Source organism: Nipponia nippon, unplaced genomic scaffold (genome assembly GCF_047370975.1).
Source record: "Nipponia nippon isolate SJK-2023a ecotype South Korea unplaced genomic scaffold, ASM4737097v1 scaffold_2, whole genome shotgun sequence".
NCBI classification, from domain to species: domain Eukaryota; kingdom Metazoa; phylum Chordata; class Aves; order Pelecaniformes; family Threskiornithidae; genus Nipponia; species Nipponia nippon.
The window spans coordinates 123,219,501-123,236,704 of NW_028262336.1; the positions used below are offsets into that span (position 1 = coordinate 123,219,501).

At 45.8% G+C, this 17,204-nt stretch overlaps 1 protein-coding gene across 4 annotated transcripts in view; it reads right to left on the reverse strand.

Annotated features, from left to right (window-relative positions):
- Nucleotides 1-6,874: 6,874 nt before the first annotated feature.
- Nucleotides 6,875-17,204, reverse strand: part of PRCP (prolylcarboxypeptidase) — a 34,359-nt gene continuing 24,029 nt past the window's right edge. For all 4 annotated transcript variants that reach the window (XM_087758566.1, XM_087758570.1, XM_087758568.1 and 1 more), the window contains 3 exons: nucleotides 15,976-16,140; nucleotides 13,363-13,550; nucleotides 6,875-8,948 (listed from right to left, as the gene is read on the reverse strand). In XM_087758566.1, the coding sequence (XP_087614692.1) occupies nucleotides 8,744-8,948; nucleotides 13,363-13,550; nucleotides 15,976-16,140 (558 nt within the window). In that variant the 3' untranslated portion in view covers nucleotides 6,875-8,743. The remainder of the gene's footprint in view (nucleotides 8,949-13,362; nucleotides 13,551-15,975; nucleotides 16,141-17,204) is intronic.

A 17,204-nucleotide genomic window follows, 5' to 3' on the forward strand; every position in this document is an offset into this window, starting at 1 on the left:
GCCTGCCATCACTCCTGACCCCCACCCCACCCCCAGCATCTGCCCAGATGTACTGGATAACTTCCCTGGGAGTGGTGGGCAGCCCTGGAGCATCGCTCAAGATTTGGGCAGTGATAAGACATAAAAAGTTTTATAATTCATCCTGAAGAAAAACAGCCAAGACCTCTCTGGTCTTATTCAGGTCCAAATTCCTTACTTATGAAATGGTGGTAAAACACCTGTGATATAGCAACGGTGATCCAATGCATAGTTCTCTCACACTCACTTGACCATATGAACCACCCTCCAAAAGGAATCCTTTGCTGCTTACAAGCAGGTAGCCCAGGCAGCTCTTCCTCTCCCATCCCATTTTTTTGGATGGTACTTAACTGTTAAAGCCGTTCCACAGTCCCTCGCAGAAACGCCTGGGTTCTGTTTTCATTGCAGCACGGAGGCTGCGGTGGCTGAATGGCACTTCTAAATCTCCTTCATATGACGTCGGGCATTGCAGCAAGGCACATCCGAAAGCCCTGCTGCACATCAGGGCTCTGAGGGCAGAGCGGCGTGGGGCTTTCCTCCCTTGTCCTGGCAGCCGGTCAGATCTCAGCTGCAGAATCCATGGCAGAATTGATGGAGGGATGCAGACAAGAAGAAGGTAGTCAGGAACGATGTCATCCTTTCAATGCTGCAAATACTTTAGAGAACAAGTGCATTTAAGACTAACTAGTCCAAGCACATCTTCGACACAGAGATAAAAAAAAAATCATGTTGTTCTTGAGTTTCAAGTTCTTCTTTGGCATTCCTTACGCTTGCAGATGACACCAAGTTGGAGGGAAGAGTTAATACACTCAAGGAAGGGTGGCCATTCAGACAGACATGCTCAAGGAAGGAGACAACAAGAACCTCGTGAAATTCAACAAGAGCAAGCACAAAGTCTTGCCCCTTTGGGAAGGAAGGACTCATTGCAGTGGTGCAGACTGGGCATTGACAGCCTGGGGAGCAGCTCTGCGGAAAACGTCCTGGTGGACATCAAGGTAGGCATGAGCCAGCTGTGTGTCCTGGCAGCAACGAGACCAACAGCCTCCTGGGCCGTATGAATGGGAGCAGAGCCAGGAGATCCAGGAAAGGGATCATCCCCCTCTAGTTGGTGCTTGGTGACCACAAATGAAATGCTGCATCCAGTCTGGGGCCTCCCAGTGTAAGACATTGATCATCTGGAACAAGTTCAGGGAAGGACCACTGGGATGGTTGGGACTGGAGCACTTGGCCTGTGAGGAGAGGATGGGGGAGCTGGACTTCTTCAGCCTGGAAAAGGAACAGCTTTGGGCGCACCTGACAGCAGTCCCCAGCGCCTACGGGTGTCATCAAGAAGACAGAGCAGGACTCCTCATGATGGTGCATGGTGGGAGGATAAAAGACAACGCACATTGAAACAAGAGGTTCAGGCCAGATGTGTAACTTCTCCACCATGCGGACAGCCAAGCACGATGCCCAGAGAGGCTCTGCAGGCTCCGTCCTTGGAGGTTCTCAGGACCCAGCTGGACACATCACTGAGTGTCCTGGTCTGACCCTGTAGCTGACCCTGCTGGGACTGGTTTTTAGGTTGTGCACCAAGTCCTTGAATACCATCTCTCTCCACAACAGAGAACCCAACCCCAACCCCATGGCCGGGGTAGCCAGACGAGCATGTAGGACTATAGCTCAGTGCCTGCCTCCGTGAAGAGGCTACACTGATGTTGAGATCCCTCTTTTCCCTGAGTTACTCTGCCAGGTGGTGAGAGGAGACCGTACATTTCACTCAAACTGGGAAAGGCAGCAGCTCAATATCCTTCTCTTCCTTATGTGCTGTTTTGAGGATGTTTAGATAACAAATTACATAAATGCAACCTGCTTGCCTCTGCTATAAAGCCGAATCCATGCTAAAGAGTCCCAGAGCCGCTACTTGCTTTGTTAAATACTTTGGCATGGTGGGGGGTTCTACCTGCCTTGCTAACTGTTGCAGACAATAGATTTCCTAATGTTTCTAAGATGTGTGTATCCAGATGGACATGGGGAAATCAAAGATTCCCAAGCACAGGCCTATGAATATTGGAGGAGCAGAGCAGCGCCAGGCTGGTACCAGCCGAGGTCCAGCTACAGCTGCATCCCACAGCATCACCCCTTGGTGCTGTCCCCCCTGTCTGACCACAGCCCCATTCACCCCTGCTCAGGTGTCACCTTGTGATAACTTGTGAGCAGGTCCAAACCTTTCCAAAGGGTTGATATGGAAAACGCGACCTTTGGAGAATTCCCCAAAGCCGTGGATCCGCGTGGGAAGGGCTGCTCGCCCAACACACAAAACCAGGCAGGGTCCTGTCATCCGAGCAATTGCAAGCAGCTTCCCTGCATGCTCAGGAAAGAGAAAGCATTTCTGTATTTCACATTGCGGGGAACGTGGTTTTGCAGGAGGGCAAAAGGAGGGAGGACCCTCTATTCAGGTCGCAGTCAAAGGGAGCGGAGGGTGCTCGGCCGCCTGCCGGAATTGGCCCCGTATTGGTTACACCCCCAGCTATTTGAGGAAAAACTTGGCCTCTCAAAACTCTCTGCCTCTCTCCTGCGCCTTTGTATTCTCTAGAAGGTGAAGCGTAAGGGTATAAAAAGCTGCAAACAAGTTCCTACCTCTGGAGACCAGGCATTTACTCTAAGAAAGAAAGACCAATTGCTTCCCAGAGCATTGTCCACCCACATTAGAGAAAGGATTAAGCAGATACATTCAGCTATTCTAACAGATTTTCTTTAAACCTTGAATACGCCTCTCACACTCGGTAAGATAATCACATTAGTTTTGTCATTAAAAGATCCCTTTTATAGAAAGTACCTAAACCGCTTAAACCACCCAGAGAGGTCGCATACATTAGAAAACAACAAGACAAACGGAAGGGATTTGCTATTCCCGGTCTCAGTGTTTCGCTGCCCCTACTTTCTAAACTGGGGGATTGAACTAAAAGATTTTGCAAATCGCCAGCGGAGGGGAAAGCCCCCGAGAGCTGGGCAGCAGCCGCCCCCGCCTGCCCCCAGCAGCCCTCGCTCCCCACCGAGGAAACGCTCGCATGCAGCACTGAGGGCTATAGAAAATACATTTTCCAGTACGGAGATGACCCCATGTTACACCTGAAGCACCCCAACAGCCAGCTGGCACCCAAATGTTCACATCTGGCACCCAAAAGCCAACTGCAAGATACGCAACGGCTGGCGTAGTTCAGGACTGCCTTGCAGAGCGCAGATACGGCGTGCTCCGTGCTAAAGGAGCACGTTCTCGCTCTTCGCTGCTGTGGGTGTTTGCTGTCTCTGCATCGTGCCCCAGGGCCGGAGGGACCTCCGGCGGGGGGCTGCAGCGGGGACCGAGCAGATCCCCACCTCGGCGAGGCTCAGACTAGCAATACAAGGAGCTGTTAGCAATATAACTGATGCTATAAAGCAATTTCTTCATTGGGCTTGTATTACCGAAAGGACAGAGAGAAGGAAACTACCCTAAAGCGCGTGGATCAAATCGCTTCAGATTTGCTGGTGGAAATGAGTTGGGCTGGGGGAAGAAAAAATGAAAGGCTGACTTGGGGCTTCAATGCTCATGTCTCAGCACCTGGAGGCAGCACTGTGAAATCAAGGAATCAAAATAATACAGGAGAACAAGTCTACTGATGTCAGCAGAAGCTGCAATCAGATGCCCAGCATCTTTAAAATGATAAAATAAGGGTGGTTTGGGTTTTTTTTTAACAATAGAAGGGGAATTTTGAAAAGCACTTAAGTACTGTGAATTTATCCCGGATATCATCCTCAGTTCAGATCTTTTGCCATTGCTTCACAGCTCAGGTAACACAGGGTAACACACGTTTTCTGCTAACCTGCATTGCCAAAATAGATCATTTCAGTTTCTTAGCATGGACAGTCTTAAAGAAGCTGGATTTGTAGTCATTTTTGTAAGACCAAAGCTTTTGTTTAAAAACACACAAAGAGGCTAGGTTATAAAAAAATCTAGAGGCTACAGTAGTAACACTTGGTAACACGCTAAACACCGACACCAACGACACCATCACGGCAAATGACAGAGACAGAAGTGCAACGGGATTCAAACCAACCCCTCCAAGTGATCACTGATGAATTGGTCCTAAGGAGTAAAAATCACATACATGGTTTCAACTTCAGAAAGATTTCTATTTTCAGGAGCAGCAGCGTATTTCGGAAGGATGAGACGGACGTGTCACTCACCCGGCTCTGCGAGGGCCTGGTTTATTGTTCCAACACAAGCACAAGTCCGTCCCCACGGTGGTCTTTTAGTACAGGTCGTTCCTTCAAGCTGGTCAAGGCAGTGAGTGCAAGTATCATCGGGTCACAAGCCTGAGCAGTTTCAGAGATATTATTTTTAACTCAAACTACCATAAGAATCTTTCATTTTTTTTTTTCCTCTAAACACAGGGTTTCACAAACACCCCCCCCCCACCCCCCCCAGGTTACAGCATAGCGATGATATTCGGAATCAACGGGGGAGAGAAAAAAATGTGAGCTTGGAGCGTACGATCTCCTGGGTTCTTTCAAACCCAAGCTTACAGGTTTCACGGCACCCTCCTGGCTGCCAGAAAGACGCAATGGTTCCACCATTAGTCCTGGAAGGAGCTCAAATATCTGAGCGTTGATACATAAAGTCTTTAACGTACAGAAAGCTCTTTAGGTCATTTATGACTCCTTCCCACTCCCTTTGAGAATAGATTCACAACAGCTAAATATCCTTTTTAAGAGCAGAGGTAGAAAAAAAATAATCCCTTTATTTAAAGCATACTGACATTTGTCTGCAACCTATTTGGTGGGCAGACAGCATGGGAGACAAAACTCGATTCTCACTGTGCGTACACTTTTCCTGTGATGCAGAATCCATGTTCCAGGAGGGGCTTTCCTTTCTGTAGTCTCCTTTGATGATGCGATACTTGATGATCTTCAAAGTTAAAATTACCTACAAACACAACAAGTTGCAGAAGCTCTTTAGCTCCCTCCCGAGACGCTGCGGCCACAGCCCTGCCCGATTAACTCTTTGGGCTACACAGCCCAGTTAAAGCCTCCACTTGCCAGGTCAGGGAGTGTTACGGATCCGCCCACACCACCTCCATCATCACCGACGTGTCAGAAGCGTGTGTTTCCTTGGGACTTGCTTGCATTTTTTGCCATTACAGCTAGCTTGATTGCATTCAACATGGTCACCTATGGAGACCAACCAGTTCATAGCCCTGCTCCTCACCAGGCAGCTTAACCTCTGAAATGAGAAACTCCCAAGTAAGTGCAGGCTCAACCTCTGACATCCTGACTGCTCCGTGTGTAACTTGAGGATTACTTTAACTAGTTGTCCTCCCGCTCCACCAGGGTCAAGCACACAAGACAGCATTATTTGCAGAACTCCACATCTGCCAAGGGATAAAAATCCATGTCATCACAGAATCACAGAATGGTTTGGGTTGGAAGGGACCTTAAAGATCATCTGGTCCAAGCCCCCTGCCATGGGCTGGGACACCTTCCACTAGACCAGGGTGCTCAAAGCCCCATCCAACCTGGCCTTGAACACTTGCAGGGATGGGGCATCCACAACTGCTCCAGGCAACCAGTGCCTCACCACCCTCAGAGTGAAGGATTTCTTCCTTATATCTAATCTAAGCCTCCCCTCTTTCAGGGGTAGACACTTCAATGTCCTTGCAAAACAAAATCCAGTCCCAGAAACTCACATTTCATTATTTGAACATATTTTTATTGATACAAACTGCAGTTTCACCAGTAAGATTCATGCTTTGGGCAAATCATTCATTCTTTTTCCTTCTGCATTTTCCCCAAGGAGTAGAAAACATACATTTTTAAATTCCAGTCATTCATGACACGTGCCAAGGACGTACATAAGCCTTCGATGAAGTACGGCCCATCATCACATACCTGGAAAGAGAAACCGGCCATTTCCCATGGCTCATTTTGTTCTCACCTGCATGAAACAAGCAGGAGAGGTAACGTTTAGATGAGGTAGCCAAACACCACAGAGTCTCCCTCGGTAGCGTACAGAGATGTGTACGTAGATTTTAAGATGAAGTCTGAACGCTTAAGGCAAATACGACCTAAAGTTTCAACTACTCAACTTGAGGGGGGAAAAAAAAAAGTAAGAACAATTAAAACCAACAGAAAGCCAGTCACCTAATTCATAAGCTGCTCCAAGCAGTAAGAACCTGATCCAAAGCGCACTAGAATCAGTCTCACAGACAGAAACTGGAATAGTAAAATTAAAAAACAAACAACAAAAAATCCCCCAACAAACCCCAAACCATAAAACACTGAAGAATTTGGTTTTAAATGCAACTTCTCAAAATACAACATGGCAGGGTTGTTTTTTAAGTTTCATTAAAGGCATTTTTTTTTCCTGCTTATGAAAAGGCAGGAGGGCAGGGGAAAGAGGAATGTAAGTTTGGATTACTTATTCTGATTGAAACTACAAAATATTTTCCAAACAACAAAGCAGCAGCTGTTCCCTGAGACAGTAAGCTGGCTAGTAGGGAGAGAGAGGAGCCACAAGCCAATTGCTAGAGAGTGCTGTATACAGTGGCTGTTAATCCGGAGCATTCACAGCCCATTGCATGACCCCCCTGACGCCCTTCTCCATACAACATGGAAGTGTTTTTCCCAGAATTTGCACTGGGAATAGCACCCTGAGCAATCAGTGGGAGCAGCTGGACCAGGCTCTTGCTTGCAGTTACAAATCATTCCTGACCCCCAAATTTATATTTACTCTTGTAGATTCTGTTCCTTGCCCTGCAGTAAACCAGGACACTACCAGACGTCAGTTAACACAGAAGATACAATGGTATTTCTAAAAACTTGACTGTAACTCACTTGATTAGAAAACAATTATTTTTATTTATTTCAGAAAATTCAAGGCCACCATGTCATTATAAAGTACACGAGCAAGAGACTGGAATATGTTTACAGAAGAGTACCAAAAATTGGAACTACTGGAAAAGGGATTGCCAACAGCTTTCGGTCAACAGGTTTCAGGCAAGTTCTACATAGCTATTCCTTCTCCCCCTCTGGTTCTTCTCTGGTCTTGTTCTCTATAGTCTCTTAAGCAATTACCTTGGTCAAGAGCACGAGAGGTTCAGATTGCGGAGTCTGAACATAAATGCCATGTTTAACACAAGATGAGGGAATGCCAGGAACACTATCGGAAAGAAAAATGCACAGGAGTGTTTTAAAAGATAAAAAAATTTTAGTGTTGGGTTTGCTTTGTTCCCAGAGGATGGGAGGAGACTGGAAACAGAAAAAGCCACCTGCTGTCTTAGGAAAAGACACCACTATCAGGCGTATCATCAAAGCTGAGAAAACTTTTAACAGAATGGGAATTTTAAGGGTCTGGGGACAAGAAGCCATGCCCGAGTCTTTCTGAAACGGAGTTGTCCTTTAAACTGCAAAGAATCCTTTCTGAAGAAGGGCTTCAGTGTGAATGAAGCCAAAGCTGGAAAACGAGGGGACTGCCCCGGCCATTTATTAATGTCAAATATGCTGTCTCATGAATCAGGGCAGTTTGTCTGGTTTGGAAGCCTTACAGAAAGCCCATTGCACCTGGCTTGTTGAGCTCAGCATCAGGCTTTAGGCTGATCCAAGAGGATAGCTGCATTCTGTGTTTTGAATAGTTTGTCCCACAAACAATTTTTTTAAAAAGGCTTTTATTGAAGAGCCATCAGCAAACAGATCATGCAGAATTTGAACAATACACAGAATAGGGGGGAGGGGGAAACCCACACAAGGCACAGCCCCAATTATTTGTCACTTCATAAGATCTAGCCAGCACAAGTGTCACATTTGCTCTTCACGAGAACAGCTCCGAAAGCTTCCTGATTTGAAAAAGCTAAGTGTTTGTGGGGATACACATATACACAAAATATACCCAGAGTTTTCTTTGGCAACCATCATCAAGTGGCAGATATTTTGGGATTAGGACAAACAGCAAAGGAAGAAATAAAACCCTGATGCAGCTTGTGCGTGCTCAGCCAGCTATCAGCAGAGTGAGTCCGGGCCCAGCCCTGACCATTCAGTACAGCACAGAATGGAAAAGCCACCTAAGGCAGCTTTGATTAATAAGCTGCCAGAAAACTAAGAAAAAAAAAAAGAGAAGGAATTTCCTTCTTTTCCAGCGTTGATTCCAAAGGGTAAGCACTGTTTAGTTTCTTTAAAAACGGCACAGCCAGCTTCCCCATGCCTTCCCTACCTCTCAACCAAATATCACAGTAGGATGTGATTTCTGCTCCCCTGTTATCTCCATGCCCCTGCCATGACGACTTACAGCAGCCAAGGATGCCTGAAATTCAATCCCACTGAAGGCAGCAGGAGTTTCATCATCAACAGCACTGCCATTTAATCCACTGTATATACCAGCAGTCAGGACAATCACCTAGCACAGCGAGGAAGGCATCAAGCCTAAAACGGGAACTCTTGACTTTACCATGAAGTACAGCATTTGAGAAGAGCAGAAGAGGAAAGCAAGCCAGAGCAGGCAGCTCAATCCACACACTTTGACTAAAGTTTATTATCTGACGACGCTCTCCATCTGTCTGCCGCCTGCTTCTCTCACGGGCACAAGCAACGGTTAGCACTGCAACACAGGTGAGGAAACAGGAGTGAAATGTTCAGACAACCGTGCACTAAGGCCTGGCCCTGCTCTCACCAAAGCCAACAGAGGTATAACGGCCACAGTTGTCGCAGTACCACTTCAGTGGCTGTGCCTGGCCTTTTCAATCCACTGCTTCATGTAGCAGATTTCCAAGGCTCGAGCTTGCCGCACAGATTTGGGGTCCAAAGGGTTGCGGCTGCGTAGGTCCAGGTGATGAGCTCCGTCTGGGATCACAATTGCCACGAGGGAATCGGTGATGTTCTGGGTCACCCCCCCTGCAGACCATGGGTCCAGGCCGCCGTTGCTGTAAGGAAATACCACCGCATTAGGGTACCTCTGCACAGCAGCAGGGCTGCAGCTCACGTCAACGTATCCACGTTTACTCTCAACTAGCTTTGCATATGCACAGACAGAAACAGACCCCAGCCCTGTCTCAGTGTCGTGTGCCCACCTCTCTGCTGAGGAGCCTTCTTGACAGAGGTACGGAGCTATCAGCAGCTTAAGCAAGGCTTTAATTATTAAATGACGCTTCTGTCATTATCTGCTAATTCAGATAATAACCTATAATAGTGCCACAGCCACTGGAGATAGATCTGCTGCCACCTGTCCTTGCCATAAAAGGTTCAGGTTCCCCTGTACCAAGACATGTCCAAGTTCCCAAACCAAAGCACTTTGCTTTCCTTCTTCACAGCCTGCCATAAACTAATAACCAACTGCACCCTTTAGAGCTGCGTTTTCAGGAGGTTCTACCTTTTGCTGTCACAGCTGTGTGCCAAGCTGGTTTTGCAAAGAAATACTTGGACCTTCTGTTAGTCCCCTTATTTCTAATAACAACCATATCAAAAGAAAGCTTTTATCCTTCAAGAAACTGTCTAAAATGACTCTTCCTCTGTGACAGGACAATTTAATGCAATTTACTCCCCCTCCTCCCTCATGTCAAATCAATGAAGGATTCCTTGCCCTGTAGATCTGGCTCCACATAATGCCTGGTTCACGGAGCAAGCCAGTGGCTGAACTGGGGTGAGAGGTCTGCATCTCTTTCCTAGCTTTGGACTTCACCCAGTAATCCCTACTATATCTTATTTTCCTTTACCACAGTGTTCTTCCATGTGTGGTCCCTCTTTCTGCACAAAGAAATAAACATCCGTATACTTACGGAACTACCCAAATCTAGATCTGTTCCTCACTTAACACACTGAACCTGCCCACAAAAGGAAACCTTAGAGACAGGCTATTGTATGTCAGTGCAAATTTCTAGGAGGATCTAAGAAATTAAAACATCCTTGGAAACTAGAAAAATACCACAATGGCAGCACCAGAAAATAACAGAAATAATGAGTAAAAAAGAAGACATAATGAAGACATAACTAAGAGTAAAAACCTGATGGGGTCTGAACCAATACTTTATTTGTTTCTCCACTGAAAAAGACCAAGTATCTTGAATCTCTCTAGTTCTTTATTTTCAGCAATTCTAAATATGACTTAGGAGAAGAGAAACATTTTGTATCTGCAAAACAAAAAGCACACAGAGCTGCCCAAAAAGCAAAAAGCACTGGATTTAAAAGGTCGCCTGAATCAGCAGAGCACCTTGGCAACAGGGGGATGAGTTGCCGAGAAACCCAAGATGTACATGGACTTGGATCTTTTGGTCCCAGTCATGTGGAAACTAAGTCTGCCACAAGAAAACAACACTGTCTCTGGCTTCTCTGGGAGCTTCTGGCTGCATCCTCTGCGGCTCCTGCCAAATGATGGCACCAGAGGCGCTGACGCAGTCTGGGAAGGGACACTTGCTGAGAGGAGGGGGAATGGAGGGTTCATCACAAAATAACTGTAAGTCTTAACAGTTTTACAGATTAAGATAATTCAGTACCAACTGGAATGGATAATTTATGTGTTAAAGCTAAGCATGTGTATAAGTACTCAGTTGCCCATCTTACAGGGAGTTCCCCAATGTAAACAGAAGCAAAAGAAAAGAAAGAATAAAAAAGTCAGCCATTCCTTTCTAGCAGTGGCCAGGCCAGTAGGGCTTCAGAAAAAAAACTAACGCAAAATATCAGCATGCTAGTCCTGTTTTCAAATCATATTTCCTTGACAGCATAAATAGGGTCCTGCCTAACCCACAGCAAACAGTGCCCTTTCCTATGATCTCTTCAGAGCCTCCTCAGCCTTCCAGCCCTGCCTAGAACAAGATGTTTTACACAATCCTAGCAGCACTGTCTGTGCACCCTTTTTTAACATGCCCACTCTCCACAACTGCCAAATTTCCTTTTCTTCACTTTTTTTCCCCTCTCACCTTTTCTCTTCAGCCAGGCATTGTTCTGCCTTCTCTTCTTTTCCTCTGTTTCCTTCTTTTATGCTAACAGTCCCCCCTTCTGCACATAGCCCCAGTATCTCTCAAAACAGAACCTTCACTTTCTGCCTCTCCCCTCCCAGTACAGAACTGGTTAGGTGGGTGCCCTGACTTAGAAGCATACAACCCAGGTATGATCCATCCAGATTGAAAAATACTAATTTTAGACAGTACAAAATTTGGTGTGTGCTGTCTAAATATAACCTGGGCTGATTTTGACTACCACAGTACATTGATGATGAGACACTACCTACTGCTACAGGCTCTCTGTCACCACATGCATGAACAGTGTCAAAATGCCGTTTCCACCACTGTGCAGCACTTCCACACCAAGTACAGAGCACGTCCCAGTAAGAGGATCGGGAGTGGAAATTGCTGGAAGAGAAAGGGCAAACAGGGTTCTGAAACCCCCAATTTCTTCAAACTAGGGTTTAACCAGTGTATTACTTGCCGAGGACAGGCAAGTAATACCTGCCTGCCACCTAAGTAAGCACTCACACACACTATTTACGTACCTCCAAGAAGGTACCAAAGTGGCAACGGAGATTCCTGTGTTGATACCACACAACACAGCGTGAACCTGCAGAGTGATGTGCTGCTCACAGACGGAGAAGCAGCAATACCAGTTCAAGCATCCTGGCCAAATCCCACTGCGGCTGGATAAATCCACCCTACAGTGGTTCTCTTTAGATGGAGTATTCTTCCCTTCCTGCGCTAAACTGTTGTGCAAGTTGCCTGACACTTGAAACAGTGCTTTTTACCCCACAGGGAGCCACATCGCCTGGTAAACATCGGGATATTTTTTGTAAAGCAGTCTGTAGTGTTCGAGGATAAAAGGCTCTTATATAAAATGTACAGTGTTGACAATGTATTTGTTTGAAGAGAAACAACCCAGCTTGAGATCCAAAGCTTTGTGTGTACAGCACTACTTCTTCATTCATTTGGTTGCTTTCAAGCTTTTCTCATTTCAAGCTCCTTCAGCTGGCATAAATTCTTAAACACTTATTTAGATTTGTTTGCTTGTCTGTTGCTTACAAAGTGGATTTCTACTGTACAGAGCTGTGAAGCCTTGGAAATAAGCAACACTCTACAGAAATTAAGTTAAACCAACACTTTTTTTTTTATTAAAAAGTTTTCCAAAAAAGGGTGGAATTTCTCACTCTAGAGCAGGTATCCTGCTGGGACAGAAACAGCAAAAGACAACCAAGATGAAAACAACAGGCCTTTGGAGCCAAACAGACCAATGCTAACAGCTGAAATCCAGAGAATAATCCCCAATTCAAGTGAGGACTTTCTACTTTTAAAATACACACCTATTTACCAAGCCCAACAGACTAATTCTGAGCTTTGTTTAAAGAAATGGCAGGGTTGTTTTTTTTTTTCTTTAAAAGGCCTTGCACAATTTTAACCAGAACACAGAGGAATATACTTTCGGGAGCTGCCCACAGTGGGCAATCAGTACAGCAAGTCAGAACTCCTCAGGCATAGGCTTCAATGGGTTTATTAAATGCATCCCTACCACATTAACAACCTAATGAACAGCCAGTACTCAGCTGTTCAAAATTTTGTATCACCTCACAGCAGAAGTAAAGCTACACAAACCTCCCTTTAAAAGAAAGCAGAGTTTAATCATAAAAACAAGGGAACTGAAGGCTGAGTATAGTGCAAGCAGCATGCACTAGTTTTTGCACTAGACAAACATTTCTTTCACTTTTTGTCCACATAAAAAGGTGTTTCAGACCAACTTCTGTTGTATTACCAGTATGCCTTTCTGGAATGGAAACATCTCTTTGTATTTGGATCTTACACAAGTTTTTTGAAACTTGCCTAATTACCACTAAAAGAAAAGGGCAATTGGCAATGATAAGCAAAGCTCCCCAAGTTACTTCCCTCTCTTTTCTGTATCAAAGGGAAAGAGGAACATCGCGCCAGCCCCTCCGCAAGGCTATAACCCAGAGCAACAATTTTAGTGACCGAGATCCTGTGTTACAGCTAGAGTTTGTTTAGACTTCCCTTTTATGTGGAAAAGACAGTGCATTGGCTTCATAAGAGCTAGATGGATTTACCAGCATGGGAAATCTGGACTTTGGCCACAAGATAAGAAGGAATCCACATGGGAAGAAAATTACATTTGGCAGAATCCCAACCCAGATTCCTCATTTAGAGGCACACAGGCAGTGACAGAATAGTTGACTTCTTTGGCCACTGCAGATTGACCATTTTACTCTCAAGAGCGACACAAAGCATGCACATCAATTACTCAGCTGGAGCATTGGAGACAGGTCCTTTTGCTACTTAGGGCAGGCTCTCTGCACTGACAACCCAAATTGGTGGAAAACTCCACTCTAGAAGCTGAAACCAGGCTCACCTGAAGACAATGTTGCTGTGTGAACTGATGTTTTTCCCTCCATACATAGAAAGAATCCAAGAGGGGCGAGGCCTCACTCCCCACAGCCTGTAACACTCTTCTGAAAGTGCATCAAAGTCCCATTTCTGAGGCTCGAACATGTCATTGACACCGTCTGTGCACATGGGCATCACCATCTCAGTGCAAGCCTGAAAGAAAGAGCAGGGCAACAAGATGTATTCCCAGGAGACTGTCCAATAGCTCTTAGTGCAGTATTTAAATAAAAAAAAGCTCAAACAGGATTTGATCAGTAATTACTGTCAAACTATCAGAGAATCATTTAGGTTGGAAAAGACCTTTAAGATCACTGAGTCGAACTGTTATACCTAGCACTGCCAAGTCCACCACTAAACCATGTCCCTAAGCACCACATCTACCCGTCTTTTAAATACCTCCAGGGATGGGGACTCCACCACTTCCCTGGGCAGCCTGTTCCAATGCCTGACTACCCTTTCACTGAAAAAGTTTTTCCTAATATCCAATCTAAACCTGCCCTGGCGCAGCTTGAGGTCATTTCCTCTCATCTTACTGTTACTTGGAAGAAGAGACCGACCCCCGCCTGGCTCCAGCCTCCTTTCAGGCAGTTGTAGAGAGCGATAAGGTCTCCCCTCAGCCTCCTCTTCTCCAGGCTAAACAACCCCAGCTCCCTCAGTTGCTCCTCATAAGACTTGTGCTCCAGACCCTTCACCAACTTCGTTGCCCTTCTCTGGACACGCTCCAGCACCTCGATGACCTTCTTGGAGTGAGGGGCCCAACACTGAACACAGTACTCAAGGTGCGGCCTCACCAGTGCCAAGTACAGGGGCACTATCACCTCCCTGATCCTGCTGGCCACACTATTCCTGATACAAGCCAGGATGCTATTGGCCTTCTTGGCCACCTGGGCACACTGCCACCTCATATTCAGCCAGCTGAATGACACGCCCAGGTCCTTTTCCTTCAGGCAGCTCTCCAGCCACTCCTCCCCCAGCCTGTAGCGTTGCATGGGGTTGTTGTGACTCAAGTGCAGGACCTGGCACTGAGCCTTGTTGAACCTCATACAGCTGGCCTCAGCCCATCGATCCAGCCTGTCCAGGTCCCTCTGCAGGGCCTTCCTACCCTCCAGCAGATCAACACTTCCACCTGACCTGGTGTCATCTGCAAACTTACTGAGGGTGCACTCAATCCCCTCATCCAGATCATTGATAAAGATGTTAAACAGAACTGGCCCCAGTACTGAGCCCTGGGGAACACCACTTGTGACTGGCCATCAACTGGATTGACCTCCTTTCACCACAACTCTTTGGGCCTGGCCATCCAGCCAGTTTTTTACCCAGCGAAGAGTACGCCCATCCAAGCCATCAGCAGCCAGTTTCCCCAGGAGAATGCTGTGGGAAACAGTGTCAAAGGCTTTACTAAAGTCCACATAGACAACATCCACAGCCTTCCCCTCATCCACTAAGTGGGTCACTGTCATAGGAGATCGTGAAGCAGGACCTGCCTTTCATAACCCATGCTGACTGGGCCTGATCCCCTGGTTGTCCTGTATGTGCCATGTGATGGCACTCAGGATGATCCACTCCATAACCTTGCCTGGCACCGAGGTCAGACTGACAGGCCCGTAGCTCCCTGGATCCTCCTTCCGGCCCTTCTTGTAGGTGGGCCAGAACACAGATAACCAAGCAAAAATTTCATCTTTCACACTAAGTATCCTCCGACATCTTAGTGACATTAGCTAAAAAAGAAAAACAAATTATATCCTGGATGCAATATAGCCCCCACCATGGCAATTAATCTTAACCCACAGTTTGTTCCTACTTGCTCCCTTCCCACATGCTTTCAAGAAGCAGGCAGGGAACACACTGCAGAGTGGATGTGTTGTTTTGATCAGCCCAGCCTGCCATATTCTTTGTTACCCATATGGCATTTCCCCCCTTTCTCAGAGGACAACTTTACAACACCTGCACATCTCCTGGGGCTGTCCAGAACAAACACATAGGAGACAGTAGCCAAGAGCAGACGGTCACAACCAGAACACCAATTCTTAACACTTTGCTTCTGAAAGCAGCTGCCCTGCTCCCCAGAAGAGAGACTGTATATAACTGTTGCATGTGCTTAGTAAATGGGAGAGCAGAATGTCCTGGACCCCTGACCCCAGGGATCTGCGTTTTTGTTACCTACTTGACGGGAAAGGTTGGGTCTCCGTGAGCCACAGGATAAACAGCTTTAGTTGAAAGAAATCAGTATCAACATATCCTGACATATTTGCATGCACAAATTGGGGTAGACGGCTGGGATGGGAGCATTAGAAGACCAAGATGCTGCTGATGCACATCATTTTCTAGTCTATATGAAGAGCTGAAACTCAATTAGCTAGATAATGAAGACACCACCTAAAACTCCTGGGAAAGCCGCTTCTCTTTTGTGCCTTGCCCTCCCCACTACAATCATACTTGCTTCATGCTTACATTTGTCATCAGTACATCAATTACATCTGGTGCAATATATTTACAGTTAAATGACTTAACAATTCTCAAAAGCTCTAGCCCAAAAAAACCTCACCAAGTTGCAATTTAGAAAGGACAGAGCGCATACCTGATAGTACCAACCCAACTGGCCCAGATTCTTTGTTGCGGTCTCAGACATGTCTAAGCATGAGGCTTCTCCTGAATAATTGTAGTATAAATTTACTGCCTGAAAAACATTCTGCAGCAACAATTTGTCAGAGAGACTGGGATCCTTCAAGAACTTGCAGACTTCCTGCAACAAAGAGAGAAAGGGGAGGGGAGGCGTCTAAATCTGCAAGAAATAAAGATTAATACATGATACCTGATAGGGTATCAATTCCTTTGCAAAGTACTGTCAAGACCACTTCCAGAAAGCATCTTTCTATGCAATAATATACCCTCAGTATTATCATAAAAAGCAATATTCTATTTGTGTAGCACATGCTAATCAAACTTTACATTTCCTGATTAAAACTTTAAAAGCAGTGCAACCTTAATATTTCATTCACCAAGTTTTTCAATCCATTTCCCATTCTTTAAAACAGATAATACTTAATGAAGAGTATTTAGTTCCTTTGTAATGAAAGATAAGACATGCAAATATATAACAAAGAAGCTCCAGGAATAGATTGGGGTTCCCTGCAGTTTGCTGTAGTACAAATGGAAACATCCATGTAAATAAAGCTCTAATATTTTGAAGTCCTTTTATACAGCAGCATTGCAAAATTCTTACTATTTTGTGTTCAGAAAATATGAGGTTGTGGAACAAGGCACTGTTTCACCAGTGAAAAAATAAGAACAATCTCTGGTAGAGTTTAATTCAAAATCTTAACTGAGGATACAGTAGAGGAAAAAACCAAACAAACAGAAAACACAAGAGCTACTGCCCTCGAAAGTTTTTTTCATCTTTAAACGTTTTTTTTTTAAAGTGACAATATTCTCTTTGCCAAGGCTTTCTCCCTACCCCTGCTCCCATTGAGTTGGGACTAATACAAGAACAGTGCAGGGTGAAAGCTGTAAATCGGGAGAATCCAGCGTTACTGTCTGCAGGGAGCAAAGGCTGCACTGCAGCTCCAACGCTGCTTAAGTACGGGGCACAGGCACACAGGGACAACTCAGGGCCACTGCAAACTGTGCCTCTTCCAAGAAATTAACTTACTCTCCTTCCCTCCCCTGCATATTCTTTTCCCTCATTTTCATTGTGGTAGCTAGGAAACGGATCCCTCCCTTGTTCCCTACAGACAACGTCAGAGCACAGCTTCCACGTTTTGCCATTCCAAGTAGGTTTTATGGTTTGGCTAGCTCAGCCATCAGTTC